This window comes from Eubalaena glacialis, chromosome 10 (genome assembly GCF_028564815.1).
Source record: "Eubalaena glacialis isolate mEubGla1 chromosome 10, mEubGla1.1.hap2.+ XY, whole genome shotgun sequence".
NCBI lineage: Eukaryota > Metazoa > Chordata > Mammalia > Artiodactyla > Balaenidae > Eubalaena > Eubalaena glacialis.
The window spans coordinates 114,770,296-114,785,948 of NC_083725.1; the positions used below are offsets into that span (position 1 = coordinate 114,770,296).

General features: G+C 57.0%; 1 protein-coding gene across 9 annotated transcripts in view; it reads right to left on the minus strand.

Annotated features, from left to right (window-relative positions):
- Nucleotides 1-5,168: 5,168 nt before the first annotated feature.
- The window catches only part of NRXN2 (neurexin 2), a 99,604-nt gene continuing 89,119 nt past the window's right edge, over nucleotides 5,169-15,653 (minus strand). For 5 of the 9 annotated variants that reach the window (XM_061203566.1, XM_061203567.1, XM_061203568.1 and 2 more), the window contains one exon: nucleotides 5,169-5,553. In XM_061203566.1, the coding sequence (XP_061059549.1) occupies nucleotides 5,249-5,553 (305 nt within the window). In that variant the 3' untranslated portion in view covers nucleotides 5,169-5,248. Of the gene's footprint in view, nucleotides 6,136-15,653 lie in introns of all 9 variants that reach the window. The other 4 variants (XM_061203563.1, XM_061203562.1, XM_061203569.1 and 1 more) reach the window with 1 other exon arrangement.

Consider the following 15,653-nt stretch of genomic DNA (forward strand, 5'->3'; position numbering starts at 1 on the left):
GTCTTCTGCCTGGAACGCTTCTGTCACCTTCTCTACCTGACAAATCCCCCGCCTCAGCCTCCCACACCCAGGGCAATGGCCTTGTTCTGGGGCCCAGCACCCAACCCAAGTCTCCGGTGAAATTCTTACCATGGATGCGGCCACACGCCTGTCCCCCACCCCTCCAGCCTGTGAGTCCCCAGAGGGTTGGGGTGGTCTGCCTCCCCGTGTCCCCAGCTCCCACACAGAGCAGAGGGCCATTGGTGCGAGGCAGATGAGAGAGTGAATAAAGGACTGTGCCTCGCCGACTCCAGTGATGCGCCCCCAGGGTCTGCCGGCGCAGGGGTTGGGGACGTCCTCACTGGGGCGGCCCTTTCCCAGGCCAGCTTTCCTGTCCTGAGTGCCAGCCGAGTGGCTGCCTTTTCCAGCCTCTGCTGGGGGCCAGGCACCGTGCTGGACGCCTCAAGGCATCGTCTCGTTTCATCTTTTCCTGAACCCTTTGAGGTAGATGTTGCCCCATTTTACATACGGGAAATCTAAGGCTCAGAGAAACTGTGCCTGGGTGCCTGTGACACCCAGCTAGGAGGGGCAGATTAGGGGTCAAGCCCAGGTCCGAAGGCCTCCGGAGCCAGCTCTGGCCCCAACACCCCCAGCCTGCCCTCAGGCCTCACAGTCTGGGCATCCAATGATGCTTCTCGAGGGTAGGGCCTCCCTCTGAAAACCATCCAAAACCCCCTCACCGGCACCACTTATGGGGAAACCCAGTGCAAGGGCTCAGATGGAAAGGGATGGGCCCCCGAGCTCCCCTACCCCAGCTAACACACACATGGGTGCAGCAGGAGGCCTTTCCTGCTCAGCGGGGTCCCCACCAGCTGCCCCATCTACTGAGTCACCCCAGACCTGTGCTCAGGTGGTCTCTGGTCCACCTGTGCCTGTGCCTCTGCTTCCAGGCACCTCAGCAGAAGGCTGCACGCCTCTACACCGACATACACACACACATCAGTGAGGTGTACACATGTGGGCACACACGTAAGAAGGTCAACGGGAAATCAGGAAGCAGCTCCCTGGCCCCAGGAGACGGGACCACTCCCTGGCTTGGTCATATCTGCCTGGGCCTCTGGGGGGTCATGTCCTTTAGCTGTCTTCCTGTGGCCACCCCTCAGTGAAGACCCCCAGAACAAAGGGGCTGGGTGTGGGGATCATGTTTGTAAAGATGCCCAAAGGGGAGATTTTGCCAGCCTGCCGTGGACCTTCTGTCTTGTCTGCCTGCCGCCCAGCTGAGCCCCAGCTGCCTTACTTACTGTTGCTTAGCATTCTTGGGGCCTTAGGGTATCCAGAAGCCTCCAGAAGGCAGACCCCAGGGCTGGTGGAAGATGGCCCCTCCTCTCCCCAGGGATGTCCTCCAGCTCACCAAGTGGTCAGAGCTGTCCCTCTGCCCAAATTCAGAATGGCCTTGCTCCTGGTCCTTCCAGGTGGTCACAGCCTTCCAGGACCCAGGGCCTACCTAATTCCAACATGTCGCTCCTCACTTAACTCAACAGGACCTAGAAGCTGGGAGGTCCAGGGCCCTGCCCCTCTGGGGCAGCTAGGGAGTGAGTGTCATCACTGTGGCGGAGTGGGCGCCCTACCAAGGGAGAAGGGGCCTCCCTCGGCAGCAGGCCTGCAATCAGCTAGGTGCTACTACCCGAAAGGCAGGTCCTCACTTGGGACACACTCGCTCTTTTGATGCCCGTCCCAGTTTGCTCCTGGCCCTGGAAGCTGCTGGGCACCCTGCAGTGGTAGAGCCAAGGGAAGTGGGTGTGGGAAAGAAGATCCCACCACCACCCCTACAGTCTCTGCCCCGCCATGGCAGGAGAGGCCTCAGGCAGCAGGCACAGGAAAATGCCTCAGGACCCACTTTGGCCATTCTCCTGCCTCCAGCCAGGCCTGCAGCTCACCCAGGAGGGTGTGTGAGGGAGGACAGTGTCAGCAACACAGGCTCCGTGTGCACCCCCAGGAGGAGGACATCCTCCCAGAAGAGCCCCAGCACTGGCTGAGCTTGTGTTCCCTCCCCTGGGGGCTTTCATGGCCAGTGCAGGTCTTCAAGGTCAAAGGCATCAGCCAGACTTCACTGCAAGCTTCTTCCCCAAACTCCTTCCTTCCTTTCCCATCCCCCTCCCCCCGGTAGAATCTCCTGACACATCCCTGCCAGTACCAGCTGTCAAGGAGCAGCGTGCCTGGAATTTCGGCCACCCCCCATATGCTGTTTGGACTCTCCTGGGGGGTCACTGCCAGCCCAGCCAGACACCAAGGAGCCCAGGTCCAGCCCAGGTGTTAAGTTCAATATCAGATGCACAGGATGAAGGAGCTAAGAGCAAGGTGACCATCTCTTACAGACAAGTGCACTGAGTCAGTGGCAGAGTCCGGGAATCTTTCCTCTTACTACCACGTCCTTGGGTGGCAGGGCTCTTAGCTTCCTTATGCAGAGCGTAAAAAAACACCCAGTCCCACAGCCACACGGCAATGAGCCGGACTGGGGCCCATCCTTCCAGCTCCTGCACGCTCCCTCTTTCTGGCCCCCTACTCTGCTAGACTATTCAAGGCCACTCTAGAATTTCTGGAGTAAGGATGTTCCCTTCTTGATACCAAGGAAATCCTGCCTGCCTCTCTTTGCTTTCTCTGGCCAGTGGTGATGGGGGCAGGAGAACCTGAGCTAAGTCTCCATTCCTTGGACTGAGAGAGCAACAGCAGAAGAGCCAGGGGCAAGGCCACCACCAGCACAGGAACAGGATGTCTTGACAAGCCTGCCTCAAGTCAGGCCTCCCCGCTCGGGCTCCCACAGAGGGTGAGAGCCGGCCTCGGTGACGCTGATCTCCAAGACTGAGCAGCAGTCGGAGGCAAGCGGGGCCCAACCCTCCCTCCCGGTGGCTGGTTCAGGAGGGCAAGGAGAGGCCAAGTCCATGGAAATCCACCCTCGGGGGCCGCTGGGGGAAGACTCGCTCTCCCACCCATGTTAGGACTTCGGGGTGGGGGGAGGACTCTCAAGGGCCACTGCGGCACAACCCATGGTGGGAAGGGTGGTCCCACGACAAAAGCTTCGTCCCAGGATGGAGGGAAGGAGGGGGAGATGAGGCGGCCCTGGGTGGGGCTCCTGTGGGCAATGGAGCCCAAGGGCCCTCGGTGGGGTCCAGGCCTAAACACAGACCAGGCTTGTGAACTGGAAGATGCTGCAAGAATGAGCTGGCCGGCAGCAGAGCCGCCCAAGGTGGGAGCTCAGGAAGCAGAATAGGGCGGTGAAGGGCGACGGTGAGCCAAGAGCACGAGAAAGCAGAGCCAGGAGGGGGAGGCGAGACCCACCAAGCAGAAGGCAGAGGAGACCTGAGTGACAGAGCGTGGCTGAGCCCCGTGTCCAGTGGCATGGCGGTCCACCGTGGCCCCCCGGGAGACGCAGACCCACGCACGCTCTGCTTGCTCTCCCGAGGATGCCCAGGTGCGCGGCTCCTCGTATACAACCCCCCTCTCAAGAGTCTCAGCTCCTTTCGACGGAGAGGCTTAACAAATCCAGACCCATCTCAGCATGTCTGGGACCATGAGCCTGTTTAGTGTCCCCATGAAGAAGCAAACACCTGGTCTGAGGTGTGCTGGCTCCACTTCCACCTGCGGCCACAGGGGCTGCCCACGGTCAGCCAGTGGGGGGCAAGGTCCAAACCCTAGAGATGCAGAAGGGGCAGAGACCGGAGTTAGGCGGAACTGGGGGCCAATCTGGACTCAGACACTGAGTTACCTTGAGACCTTGGACCAGCCACTGAAGCTCTTCCCACCCAGGAATAACATCACCTCCCCCAAGGGCTATGTCAAGGCCAGTGCCCTGCACACACAGCCACCAGAGGGGCAGGCCCTCTTTAGCCACTAGGGGGCAAAACGCTGCTCCCGTCTCGGGATTTGTCCGCCCCCAGAGAAGCTAAGGTCCGTGGCCAATGGGACCAGAGACCAGTCATCGCTCACAAGCCTGGGGTCTGTTTGCTGTCCCCTTCCCCAGCCCGCTGGGACATGGGGGTGAGACAAAGACAAGCTGCCCCAAGGTACCCAAAGTCATGCTCAGCCCAAAACTTTGGGGGCTACTTACCAGCTCTCGTGGGCTCCAATTTGCACCCAGACCCCAGCCCAGAGCTCGGACCAATGTCCCAACAGCACCCAACCCGAACAAACTGCACAGGACAGTTGGATTTGGAAAGTTTTTGTTTTCTTTTCCCACACATTTCCGGGGTTGGGGTGTTTTCCAAGACTCAGACACATTTGTTAACAAAGAGAGAAAAAAAAAAAAACTGGGGGAGCAGGGAGCCTGTGGGCAGAGAAGTGACCCCAGCAGTACGCGGGTAATGCCTGGCTCCCTCTCTTCCCTGCTGCCCGCGCCCAATGGGTGCCACAGGCTGCTGCTCGCGATATCTAGATTAATTGTCTTCAATATATATCTGCATTTGCCTTTCCCCTCCCACCCGCCCCCCACCCTGCTCCTCCAGCAGCTTCCCCATCAATGCACGTCGCCCGGCGGCACACAACAGAACAGGTCTTCCCAGGCCCGAGCCCCTTCCCTGGGCGGAACCAGGCAGGCGCCTCCTCCTGGTGGGCGGAGCCATGGCTCTCGGGGCCATCCCGGCCCCGCCCCCCGCTGGGACGCTCCGCCCACCCCCCGCCCTTCTCCCACCGACTCTGGAAACCCAAAGGGAGGAAAGGAAGGGGGAAACCAGACACACACAAAAAGGAGAAGTGGGGAAGGAGGGTGGGGACAGAGAGACACAGCAAGCCTGGGGTGGGGACTGGAGGGCTTGGGAAGAGAAGGAAGGCTGGGGGAAGAGAAGGAAGGCTGGGGGAACAGAAGGAGGAGGAAGAAAAATGGAGGAAGATGAACAGGACGAGTAGTTGACACTGTACAAAACCCCCAGTCTTCCTTCCCTCCCAACCCCACCAAAATAAAACTACCCCCCTTAAAAAAATAAATCAACCCAGGGCTGTGAGCACGTGCCCTGCCCGATGGGCGCAGAGCTGAGAGGGACAGACAGCCCCAGGACGCACGATGACTCCGCGCCGGACAGACGGCAGGAGGAAGGGGACGAGCACGGGGTTTTCCTTTTTTTTTTTTTTTTTCCATTTTTTTGCGTTTCCTCTTCGTGAGAGAAGTCTGAGGCAGCCAGGGAGTGGGTCCCCAGGGCCCCGGCAGGGAGAGGGCCGCACCCTCCTCTCGGGCCCTCCCGGGAGGGGCAGCTGGCAGTGGGGCGCGGTGCCGGGGGGCTCAGACGTAATACTCCTTGTCTTTGTTCTTCTTGGCCTTGCTGGGCGTCTTGGGGGCAGCCGGGGCCTTCTCTTTCACCACCGCCCCGTTGCTCTGGGCCGAGTTACTGATGTAGTTCCGGCTCTGGTCCACCTGGTAGGAGCCCTCGTCGCGGTTGCGGTACTTGTACATGGCATAGAGGAGAATGAGGATGCAGAGCGCCGCGGCCGCCACGATGCCCACCACCATGCCCGTGGTGCTGCTGGACTCCCGGATCACCTCCACTGCGCCCGGCGGGCCCCGCTCCCCAGGCCCCGTGGGGTTGGCTGTGGGCAGATGGGGGAAGCCGGGGGCGGAGGTCACGCCGGGGCGCAGGGGAGGGGGCCTCCGCGGCTCGAAGGACGTGGGGGCCCCGGGCCCCAGGGGTGGGTTCTCCAGCAGGGGCTGCAGCGGGTCTCGGTGGTTCATTTTGCCCGCTGGCAGGTTGGGGGCCGGGGCGGAGGGGGCGAGCAGCACCCCAGGGGCGCCCGTGGCCCCATCTGTCCTGAGGTTGGGCCGGGGAGCGGGTTTGCGGGGGGAGAGGAGGGTGGTGCGGTCCGTGACCAGGGGAAAGGTGGTGTAAAAGTCCTCGTCGTCCGTGGGGGGGAGGCTGGAGTCAAAGACCTCCCCGGAGGCAAAGCCCGAGGCCTCGATAGGCTCCTCGCAGTCGCTGTCGTCCTGCTCGGCCTGGCATGGGCCCCCGGCGGGCGGGCGGCGGGCCGCGGGCGGGGGCAGGGTGTCTTGGGTGGCACCCACGCCCGTGAGGAAGGGGTAGAAGGTGGGGGGTGGGGGCACGAAGGGGGATCGGGTGGCCACGGGAGGGGGGTCTAAGGAGTCCTCCGTGATAATGGGCAATATTAACTCTCCTCCTAGAACAAGAGAGAGAAGAGAAAAGACAGGGCGTCAGCGAGGGCCGGGGTGCAGGCGGCCGGCACAGAGAGAGAAACAACAGCCTCACACACCCAAATCGGTTCCAATTGGCTTTGGCGGAGACTAGAGCGGGCTGGGCCCGCCCGCCAGCCGGCCGGAGCACTGCGCTTTAAGCGGGCAGCGGCTCGGATGCCCTGGGCACCCCACGCACGGGCTCTGTGGCTCTCTGGGTTTTGGTCTTTTGTTTGTCTTAAGAAACCAAAAGGAAAAGAAAGGAAAGGAAATAGAAAAGAAATGGAAAAAAAAAGAGAACTCTACTGGTTTAAGGCTTTAAAAACAGATACGAGAGCAGCATTTAAACAAACCTAACAACAATATCTTTTAGGGTTTTTTCTGGGTTTTTCTCTTTTTTTTCTTTTTTTTTTTTTTCTTTTGTTTTTAAAAAAGAAGATAGCATACCACGGAATTCAGGCAACTTACATCAACAAATAGGCCGTGTGATTTTAGCATGAAGAAAAAAATTACAAACAGAGCTGTGTAAGCGGGTTCTCCCGGAAAAAATAAGAAAAAAACAACTTTTCCGTACAACGTTTCCTGTCTATCTGTTTGGTATCTCCCTCCCTCACTCTTCTCTCCCTGAACAACTTGCTTCCTCCAGAATACTCTCTCTCCTCCCTCACTTGTGCCCTCTCCCCCTCATTAAACACAAAGCTGAAATCTGCACAGTGAAGGCTGGCATTGAGGAACTGTTACCACCACTTGGTGTCAGCGTGTGGGGGACGGAGGGAGCAGCGGGAAGGAAGGCTTGGGGAGGAGGTACGTGACAGGCAGCTGTGTAGGAATTGCCTCATGGGTGAGAGGACTTGGGAGGGGATGATCATGGGAAGGGGCTTTGAAGGCTAACTGCAGGTTGGTCATGGGGAGAGGAGAACTGAAGGCGGGAGGTGACGAGGTCCATGAGGAAGAGCTGGCAGGGAGACACAGGCACATTGGAGGAGGGTCCTGTCCTATAGGACTTTGGGAGTGGTGGTGAGAAGCCATGTTGAGGTAAGGAGGTGAGGAAGGACAGGGAGTGAGGGAATTGGGCAGGGACACATGATTCTTGAGCTAACCCTAAATCCCCAACTTTCTCTTTCTTCACCCTCCACCTCTGACCCCCACTGACTTCCCCCCTCCCCCTCCCCAGAACCCCCATGGGCCGCCAGGACCTGGCCAGGGCTTGACGGCCTCTGGCACTCTTATTATTGTTAAAACAATAATAAAACAACGGAAAGAAGAAGAAAGCAAAAAAAGAAAAGAAAATACATACACAGCCATCTGGGAAGGATGCACTTGCTAATATAGGGCCCAGGAGAACTACTGGGGAGGGCCTTTGGGGTGGGGGTGTAGGTCTCCTCACTCCCTTGGTCTGATAACTGGGGTCCCCTGGGCCAAAACTGCAATTCCCATCAGCCCCAGAGAGTGAGAATTACAACTCCCATTAGTCCTTACAGGGGTGTGGACCACAGTTCTCATCAGCCCCTGGGTCAACAACTACAACTCCCATCAGCCCCCTGGGCCCCCTCTCAAACAAAAGCACTGCAACCCACTGGTCTGGGGTAGAAGAGAGCTGCAGCCCTGGGTCTAGGTGGCTGGTGGAAGGGCTCCCTCCTCTTGGAGGGGCAGCTCTGGGCCTGGTAGGGGCTGTAGGTTTCCTCTCTAGCTCTCCCTCCAGCAGAGCTCAAGCCCCGCCCCCATCTGAGTGCAGCTCCCTGGTGTCTCTGCAGGGTTTGATCTTCAGAGATCACACCACAAGCCTCCCACCCGCTCCATGGGCGGCTTCTCAGGGCTTCACTGACAGACCCCTCTGCCCCAGTGCATCCAGGCCAGCCATGTGCCACCACCACCACACCTTGGCACCTCTTCTCCTCCTCCCCCCACCCAAAGCGCTCTGGTCTCCGCCCTGCTGTTCAAACACCTCTGCTGATCCTTCAGATCACGAGCTCCAGCAATCTGGCAGAGCTGTCCTTGGCCACACTAGCCAGCTCAGCCAAGATCTTGCTATTGAACTCACAGCCTTGCTGAGCTCCTCAGGCTGCTCTCCCCACCAGGCTCCAATCTCCCCCTGGACAGGGGCTCACCTGCACCCCAGATTGTGAAGCCTCGGGGCACCTGGCCTTCCACCGGCTCAGCCACACTGGAAAACTGAGCCAAGAGCAGAGAAGCATGTTTTGTGGGACTGGGACTGTGCGACCCCGGCTTTTTATGGAAGAGGATGCTGAGGCCTGGGGCGGGCAGGACTTCCAGGGTCCTCCAGGTGTCACTGTCAGGCTACATGAATGAATAGACTATCCAGTCCCTTCTGTGGCTCTCAGAGGCCAGGCAAGGGCCAAGTCTCACAAGGAGCCCCGGAAGGCCTGACTCATCCTCCCCACGCCTGCAGGAATCTGCTAGGCTGCTTGACTCTTGGCTTGGATTTTAATGTGGGAGGCCAAGACCTGTTCTGTCATTAATTCCTGTGTGACTGTGGGCAAGTTTCTTTCATTTTCTGGGCCTCAATTGCCTCATCTATAAAATTAGGGTATTGGGCTCCAGGCCCAGGGTGAGGCCAAGGCCTGGGTTCCAGCCTATGGATGAACATAGCTTGTCCTTCCATCCCCACTGAGCCCTAGACCCACCAAGGATGGCCCAGCAACCTGGCCCCTGCGTAAGTGGCAAACTCAGCTGTTAGGTCTCAGGAGGAGGCTGGTAGCCCTTCGAGTGGTGGCATCTGGGCCCAACCATGACAAGGTTCCCTTCCCTGTGTGGACCCTGAACACATCTGGGGTCCTCACTGCTGGCCCACACCACCTGCCCCCTTCCTGACCTTTGCCTTCTGTTCAGAACACCTTTCCCCTGCTGATATCTCATTCATCCTTTGAATCCAACCAAATACCTCCTCTTCCAGGCAGACCTCCAGAGGCTCCTCCCTGCCTTGGGTGCCTCTGACACCTTGTCCCTATTCTGTCCTGGAGGCACAGGTTTGGACTCACTGCCAGGGAGGGCCCTTGCTGGGGACACATCATGGCCCAGAGGGGCTGATCAGGCCAATCAGGGCGCAGACCTTGGCTTTCTATCCTTTTGCTCACCTCCCCGGTAGATTAGGGTGTACGGGGGCTTCAGGCCTTGGACCACAGACAAATCCTGCTCAGCCTGAGCTCCCCCCCGCAACCGACAACCATTTGCCCCAACTCACTGGTTCCTTAGGTCCTTGGGACACACAGGCTCCCAGGGTCCCCCTGTGCAGCCTCCTGCTTCCCCCAACCCTGCCTCCAGAGCCCTCCCAGGCCTGGTCATATTGACTTCTTGGCCCTGCCCTTCAACCCCAGCCAATTCCTGGCCTCCATCTCTGGGTCTCGGTCCTGGCCCTGTGTCCCCAGCTCCTTTGGGGACTTTCCCTGGCCCGAGGCTTTGACAGCATCTCCTGAGGGTGCCCTGCCCTCACTCACATCCCCCACGCTGCCACAACTGCCCCTTGGTGTCCCCTTCTTCTGGCCCTGAACATCAACCTGCACCTCCCCCGCCACTTCCTCCCTGGGCCCTACACCCCTCACCACAAGATGACAGGCTACTGAGACCCCACGCTGCCTTCCTTCCCCAGCTCTCACTCAGGTCGGCCTGGGCTCTGTGGCAGTGAAGTCACACACAACGTAGGGTACCAGATTTTCCTGGGGTCATGCAGGAAGGGTCAGGCAAGCTTGCCCCAATGAGGAGTTAGTGGGGCCTGGAGGAGGGGAGGAACCCTCAGAGACTTCTCACTGCAGAAGTCCAACTGGGGGCTCCCCAGGCCGCCCCTCCCTCTGGGCTTTTGGGGGTGCAGACTCATGAAGACCCATGGTGCCTGGGACCCTGGGTCCAGCTCTATGCCAAGGGTGCACATTGGGATGGGGTGCCCCTGGGGGTCTGATAAGGACCCTAGGCAGCCTCCCTCCCCTCCCCCACTTCAAGCAGCTGCAGCATTTGCGAAATATTCACAGGAGCACTTATCATAGACGCCACCCACCCTCTGCTCCTAAATTGAATTTCAGTGCATGTCAGTTCCGCTTACTAAAAGGAATTCCATTCTGGCCAAGGAGACCACAAGCCATTCCCAAGCACCCTCCTCCCCCAGCTCCCCTGCCTCTGGGGGCTGGTGGGCAAGCAAGCTGGGCCCTTTCTGCCTTTAGGGCAAAGAAGGCCCTTGACTGAAAATCTACCCAAGAACCCCATTCCCACCCAAGCAAGATGTGCCCACCCCCAAAGAAGCATCTAGAACTGAGGCTGAGCATCAGAGACTAAGCAATCAGCTGCCTGAGGCCTCATCCACCAACGCTGGGTGCCCTGCCCAGGCTGTGACGGCAAGAAGGCCACTAGTCCACAGGGCATTTCGTGTGGATTAGAAACACGGCAGCCCCTCAGTGTGGCCACAGCCCTGCAGGTGCACGATTTGGCAAACAGTATCTCTGTGCAAAACTGGAAAAAGGCATTCTGTTCTCCTGGTGGACACAGCCCCGCTCCAGGGCGCAGGACACACAGCTTGGCAAGCGGAGCACTGGCTAGATCTCAGCCCTTACTCACCTGCTCCAGCAGAGAACAATCTGTGCAACTGTGTGCAGTGGCCTGAAGGGTACCACCCCTCCCCACCCGGAAACCCACACACAGCAAGGGCAAACGCCAAGGTGGAGTCAAGGTCAGAGACGGTGAAGCGCCTACTGTGTGCACGCACGTGCACCCCCCCTCTGAGGGTCTGTTTCTGCGCACCTGGGCATGTGTCTCTAAGCATGTGTGTATGTGTGTGTGTGTGTGTGTGTGTGTATGTGTGTGTGTGCGCGCATGTGCGTGCACGCACAAACCTCAATGGATCCGAGCACGTGAGCATGCGTGTCAGCGAGTCTTAGCGGACGTGCGTGCATGTGAGTGAGCCTGTGCTCTGTATGTGGTTTGTGTGTGGTCCGCCTGCCTCTAAGCCTGGGTCTGAGCTCATGTGTGCATGTGAATGCATGAATGTGTCGCTGAGAACATGTGAGCGTGCCACCGTGGGTCTGAACACACGCGGTCGTGCCTCTGTGACCACCTCTTTCCCTCGGGCAGTGAGACTACATTTCCCAGCATCCCTTGCAATTAGGTGTGGCCACAGGAGTGAGCAGTGGGCAGTGCCAGTACCGGCCCATAAAAGCTCCAGTGCCCGATCCTCTCCACTCCTTCTCCTCCTTCCAGTGACCTTGCAAACCACATGTTGAAATGGAGGAGCCACAGATGGGAGGACTCTGGATTCCCCAAGCACTCCTTGGGGCAGAGCCACCTGCTGGTCAGGAGCACCCAGGTGGGGCTTCACCTGAGTCAGAAACTTCCCTTGAAGGACCCACTGAGATTCGGGGGCGGTTATCTGTTACAGAAACACATGTTACCTTAACTAATACAGACACAGCCAGAAGTGGGTGTCACATTAACAAAAACCTGTGGCCCTCGGGTAACAATTCAAGGAAATGGATTTGGAGGCTGGAAAGATGCAGAACCACATAATGCAGCGGCAGGACACCTGGCACCAACCGTTGCTTGGGACAGGCCACGTGCTTACTGAGGCTGAGGCACTAAAGGAAGGTGCCAGGAAAGTCGGGACGACAATGCCGGCTTTTACTTTCTGTGTTTGATAACGTATTACAAGAACGAAACAACGTTAGACAAGAATTGGTGCGTTTGCAACAGAGATGAAGGGACCAGAGAGAGCCCAGAAATGCGGGGCCGGCAAGTGTCAGAAGAACCACTGCCCCCAAACCCCAAATCTTAAGAGAGAAGACTGGAAACGGCTTTCAGGGATAGTGGCCCAGTGACACTTCCACCTGAAAAACGGGGCTCAGCCTTGCCTCAAGGATCACACTAAGGGTGTGGCTCCCCACCTATTGTTTCAAACGCCCTCAAGATAGTCACCACTAAATTAAGAGATGGGGCAGAGAAACAAGGAAATAAAGAGGCTTGAGAATTATGTCTAGGAGAGAACACTGAGTGTCGTTCCGTTGACTGCTTGAGCCTTAAAACAACCTTTGGGCCCCCAAATATGCACGAGCAGGAAGAGGGCCGTCAAGGCTGTGGGACCTCCAAGGAGGTCATTTTCCCAACACCCACCCAGAGATGGCCATGGAGGATAAGGACTGGGAAGGATCTGCCAGAGGGCAGCACCAGGGCCCCAGACAAAGGAGAGGGGAGTTTCTCCCAGACAGCAGAGGTGGGGTTTCAGGGAGAAACTTCCCCACTACTGAGGGCAGAGCCTCAAGCTGCCTGCTGGCTGGATCTTCCCAACACTAGGAACTACAAGCTGCTGTGCACCCTCCATCCTTCCCTTTGGATGCAGGGCTTTATGGTGGTGGTTCTCTCTGGCCCATCGTGGTATTCTGGGTGTGTGTTGGGCTGTATGGGCAGTGAGATCAATTATCCTTTTAGTTCATGGGTATCCAGACCACATATGGGTACCCAGGAGCCAAGTCTGGACCCAATGGAGTGGGTCCATCTCCCAGACATCCTCACCTCTGAGATGACTATCCTAACCGGGTAGGGCTTCGGGTGTCTCCCCTGGGGAGGAGTGGGTGTGCTCTATCGGTGGGGAGAACAGTGGACTGGATCGTTGGTGACCCAAAGCCCAGACTGTGGCAAATAAATGGCTAGCTGGTCACCAAATCTGTTTTTGCTTCCTCCTGGACTGCCTGGAAGCTAGGTCGTGCCACATGACCGAGCTCTGGAGAACAGAATCAGTAGGGCCCACGCACACCTCTTCCTCCCAGGCCTGGCCCATAAACCCTCCCCTTCATGCCCCTCCCTGCTCATCCCCTTCCACCACAACTCGGGAAGTCACGGTGAAGATGGTGCAGCTTCAAGGTGGAGACAGACCAGCCCTGAATCGGCGCTCTGAAAAGAGCTGCTCACCTAAGTGTCCATCGACAGATGAATGGATAAAGAAGATGTGGCACATATATACAATGGAACATTATTCAGCCATAAAAAGAAATGAAATTGAGTTATTTGTAGTGAGGTGGATGGACCTGGAGTCTGTCATACAGAGTGAAGTAAGTCAGAAAGAGAAAAACAAATACCGTGTGTTAACACATATATATATGGAAATCTAAAAAAAAAAATGGTTCTGATGAACCTAGGGGCAGGACAGCAATAAAGACGCAGACGTACAGAATGGACTTGAGGGAAAGGGTAAGCTGGGATGAAGTAAGAGAGTAGCATTGACATATATACACTACCAAATGTAAAATAGATAGCTAGTGGGAAGCAGCTGTATCGCACAGGGAGATCAGCTCTGTGCTTTGTGACCACCTAGAGGGGTGGGATAGGGAGGGTGGGAGGGAGACGCAAGAGGGAGGGGATATGGGGATATATGTCTACATATAGCTGATTCATTTTGTTATACAGCAGCAACTAACACACCATTGTAAAGCAATTATACTCCAATAAAGATGTTAAAAAAAAAAAAAAGAGCTGCTCACCCATCAGGAACAGTGTTTATAACTTTACGTGAAGGAGAAGTCAATGTCTATGTGTTTAACCATGGGTGTTGAGAGTTTCTCTGTTACAACAACTAGTGTTACCTTAAGACACGTTGGGATCTGAACATGTTTGTGCCTCTGTGATTCTGAGCTAGATGTGTGGGTCTGAGCAAATGTGTCTGTGCCTGTGGAATTAAGCATGTGTACGCCTCTGAGGGCCCTGTGTATGTGTGCACGGGGGCAACACCTCGGTAGGGATGCGCACATGTGGGCTGAGTGCATGAGGCTGCTTCTCTGGGTCTGAGCACACGTGGGCTTATATGAAGCCGAGTACACATGTGTGGGTCCTTGTGGGTCTGTGTGCTCACGTGGTGAACACGGAAGCATGCATTTTACTGTGTCTGAACAGGTGTGATTGGTCCACGGATATGTGAGTGTCCTTCTATGTGGAGCTGCATGTGTACCTCTAAGCATATGAGTAAGTACACCAGCAGCTGTGAGTGCCCGTGTGAGTCAGTGTTGGCCTGACTCTGCGTGTGTGTGTTCACGTGTGTGTACACCACCATGGGACTGAATACGAGTATGCATGCCTTGAGGGGTCTGAGCACGTGTGTGTGTGTCTGAGCATAAGCCATGCACATCAGAGTGAGCCTCAGAAGGTCTGAGCTGAGGTGGGCCTCCGAGGGTCCCCTTTCCTGGGGCAGTGGGGCAGGGGCGCAGGTCTGTGAGTCTGAAGAAATGTGTGCGTGTGCGTGGACCCCTGGGTCTGGGCACACACAGCCTGCCTGAGGACACGCACACGTGCGCCCTCATGGCCCTCAGCATGAGCACACACGGTACACGAGGATATGCCTTTGAGGATGTGTGTGACTTAGAGTACGTGAACGGATGTGCAGGCGACTGTAGGTCTGAGCCCGAGGGTATGCGTGGGTGGTGCTGTGACACTCATGCACCTCTGTGAGTCTGGGCGCAGACGTGTACATCCCTGAATTCACACGCCCACGTGCGCATGTGTGTGCCTGCATCTCAGAAGGTCTGCGCATGTTGTATACGTGCCTGCTCTGAACACGCACACACGCACCTGTGATTCTGAAACATCTGTGAAAGTCTGAGCTCACGTGGAGGATTCTGTGGCCTGAGCACGTGTGTGAGCATGCGTGTGATGCAAGTGGATTTGTACACGTGTGTGTGCCTCTGTGAGCCGAGTGTGGATGTGGAATTCTGAGAGTCTGAGGATTCGTGTATGCCTGGGCCTCGAGGGTCTGAGCACATAGGCGTATGTGTCTCGTGAGTGTGTGAAATATGCAAGTGCTTCTGAGCACGTGCATGTGATTCTGAACATCTGGGCTACTCCTCGATAGATGTGCGCATGTGCGCTTCAGGGGGTCTGTGTGTGCATGGATGTGCAGCTGTGAGCACATGCAGCTGCCTTGGTGGGTTGAAGACATGCTGCATGTGCACCCTTGTGCAGCTGAGCTCGTGTGTAAGTGTCTCAACAGGCAGACACCTGTGAGTCCACATCTAGGTGTGGAGCCCTAAGCCCACACATGTAGGACCGTAGCTCCGAGCACACGTGTGTACCTCTGAGAAAATGTGCACATGTGTATGGGTTTGTCTGTGTTCATCGGACTTCCGAGGCTCTGAATACGTGCGTGTCTCTTTAGATCTAAGCACCTGGTGCCTCTTTTGCTCTAGGCACAAATGGTGTGTGCCCTTTAGGTCTGAACATATGAGTACCTGTGGAAGTGGATGTGCGTGAGCTTGCTGGTAGGTCCATAAATGTTTGTGCCTGGATGTGGGCGTGCCTCTGGTCAGACACGAGTGTGCATGTAGCTGGGTCCCTCTGTGGGTCTGAGTCTGTGTGTGCACTTCCTATGTGTCTCGAGGGGCGCAATTCCTACTGGGGCCCATAACACAAGGTGTGGGACAGGCTGGCTAAGGCAGCGAGGGGCGTTGGGTCACATTGCCTACGAGGCAGGGCAGGTCCCCATAAAGGCACTCCCGTTCAAAAGAAGTTAAACACCGTGTCCATC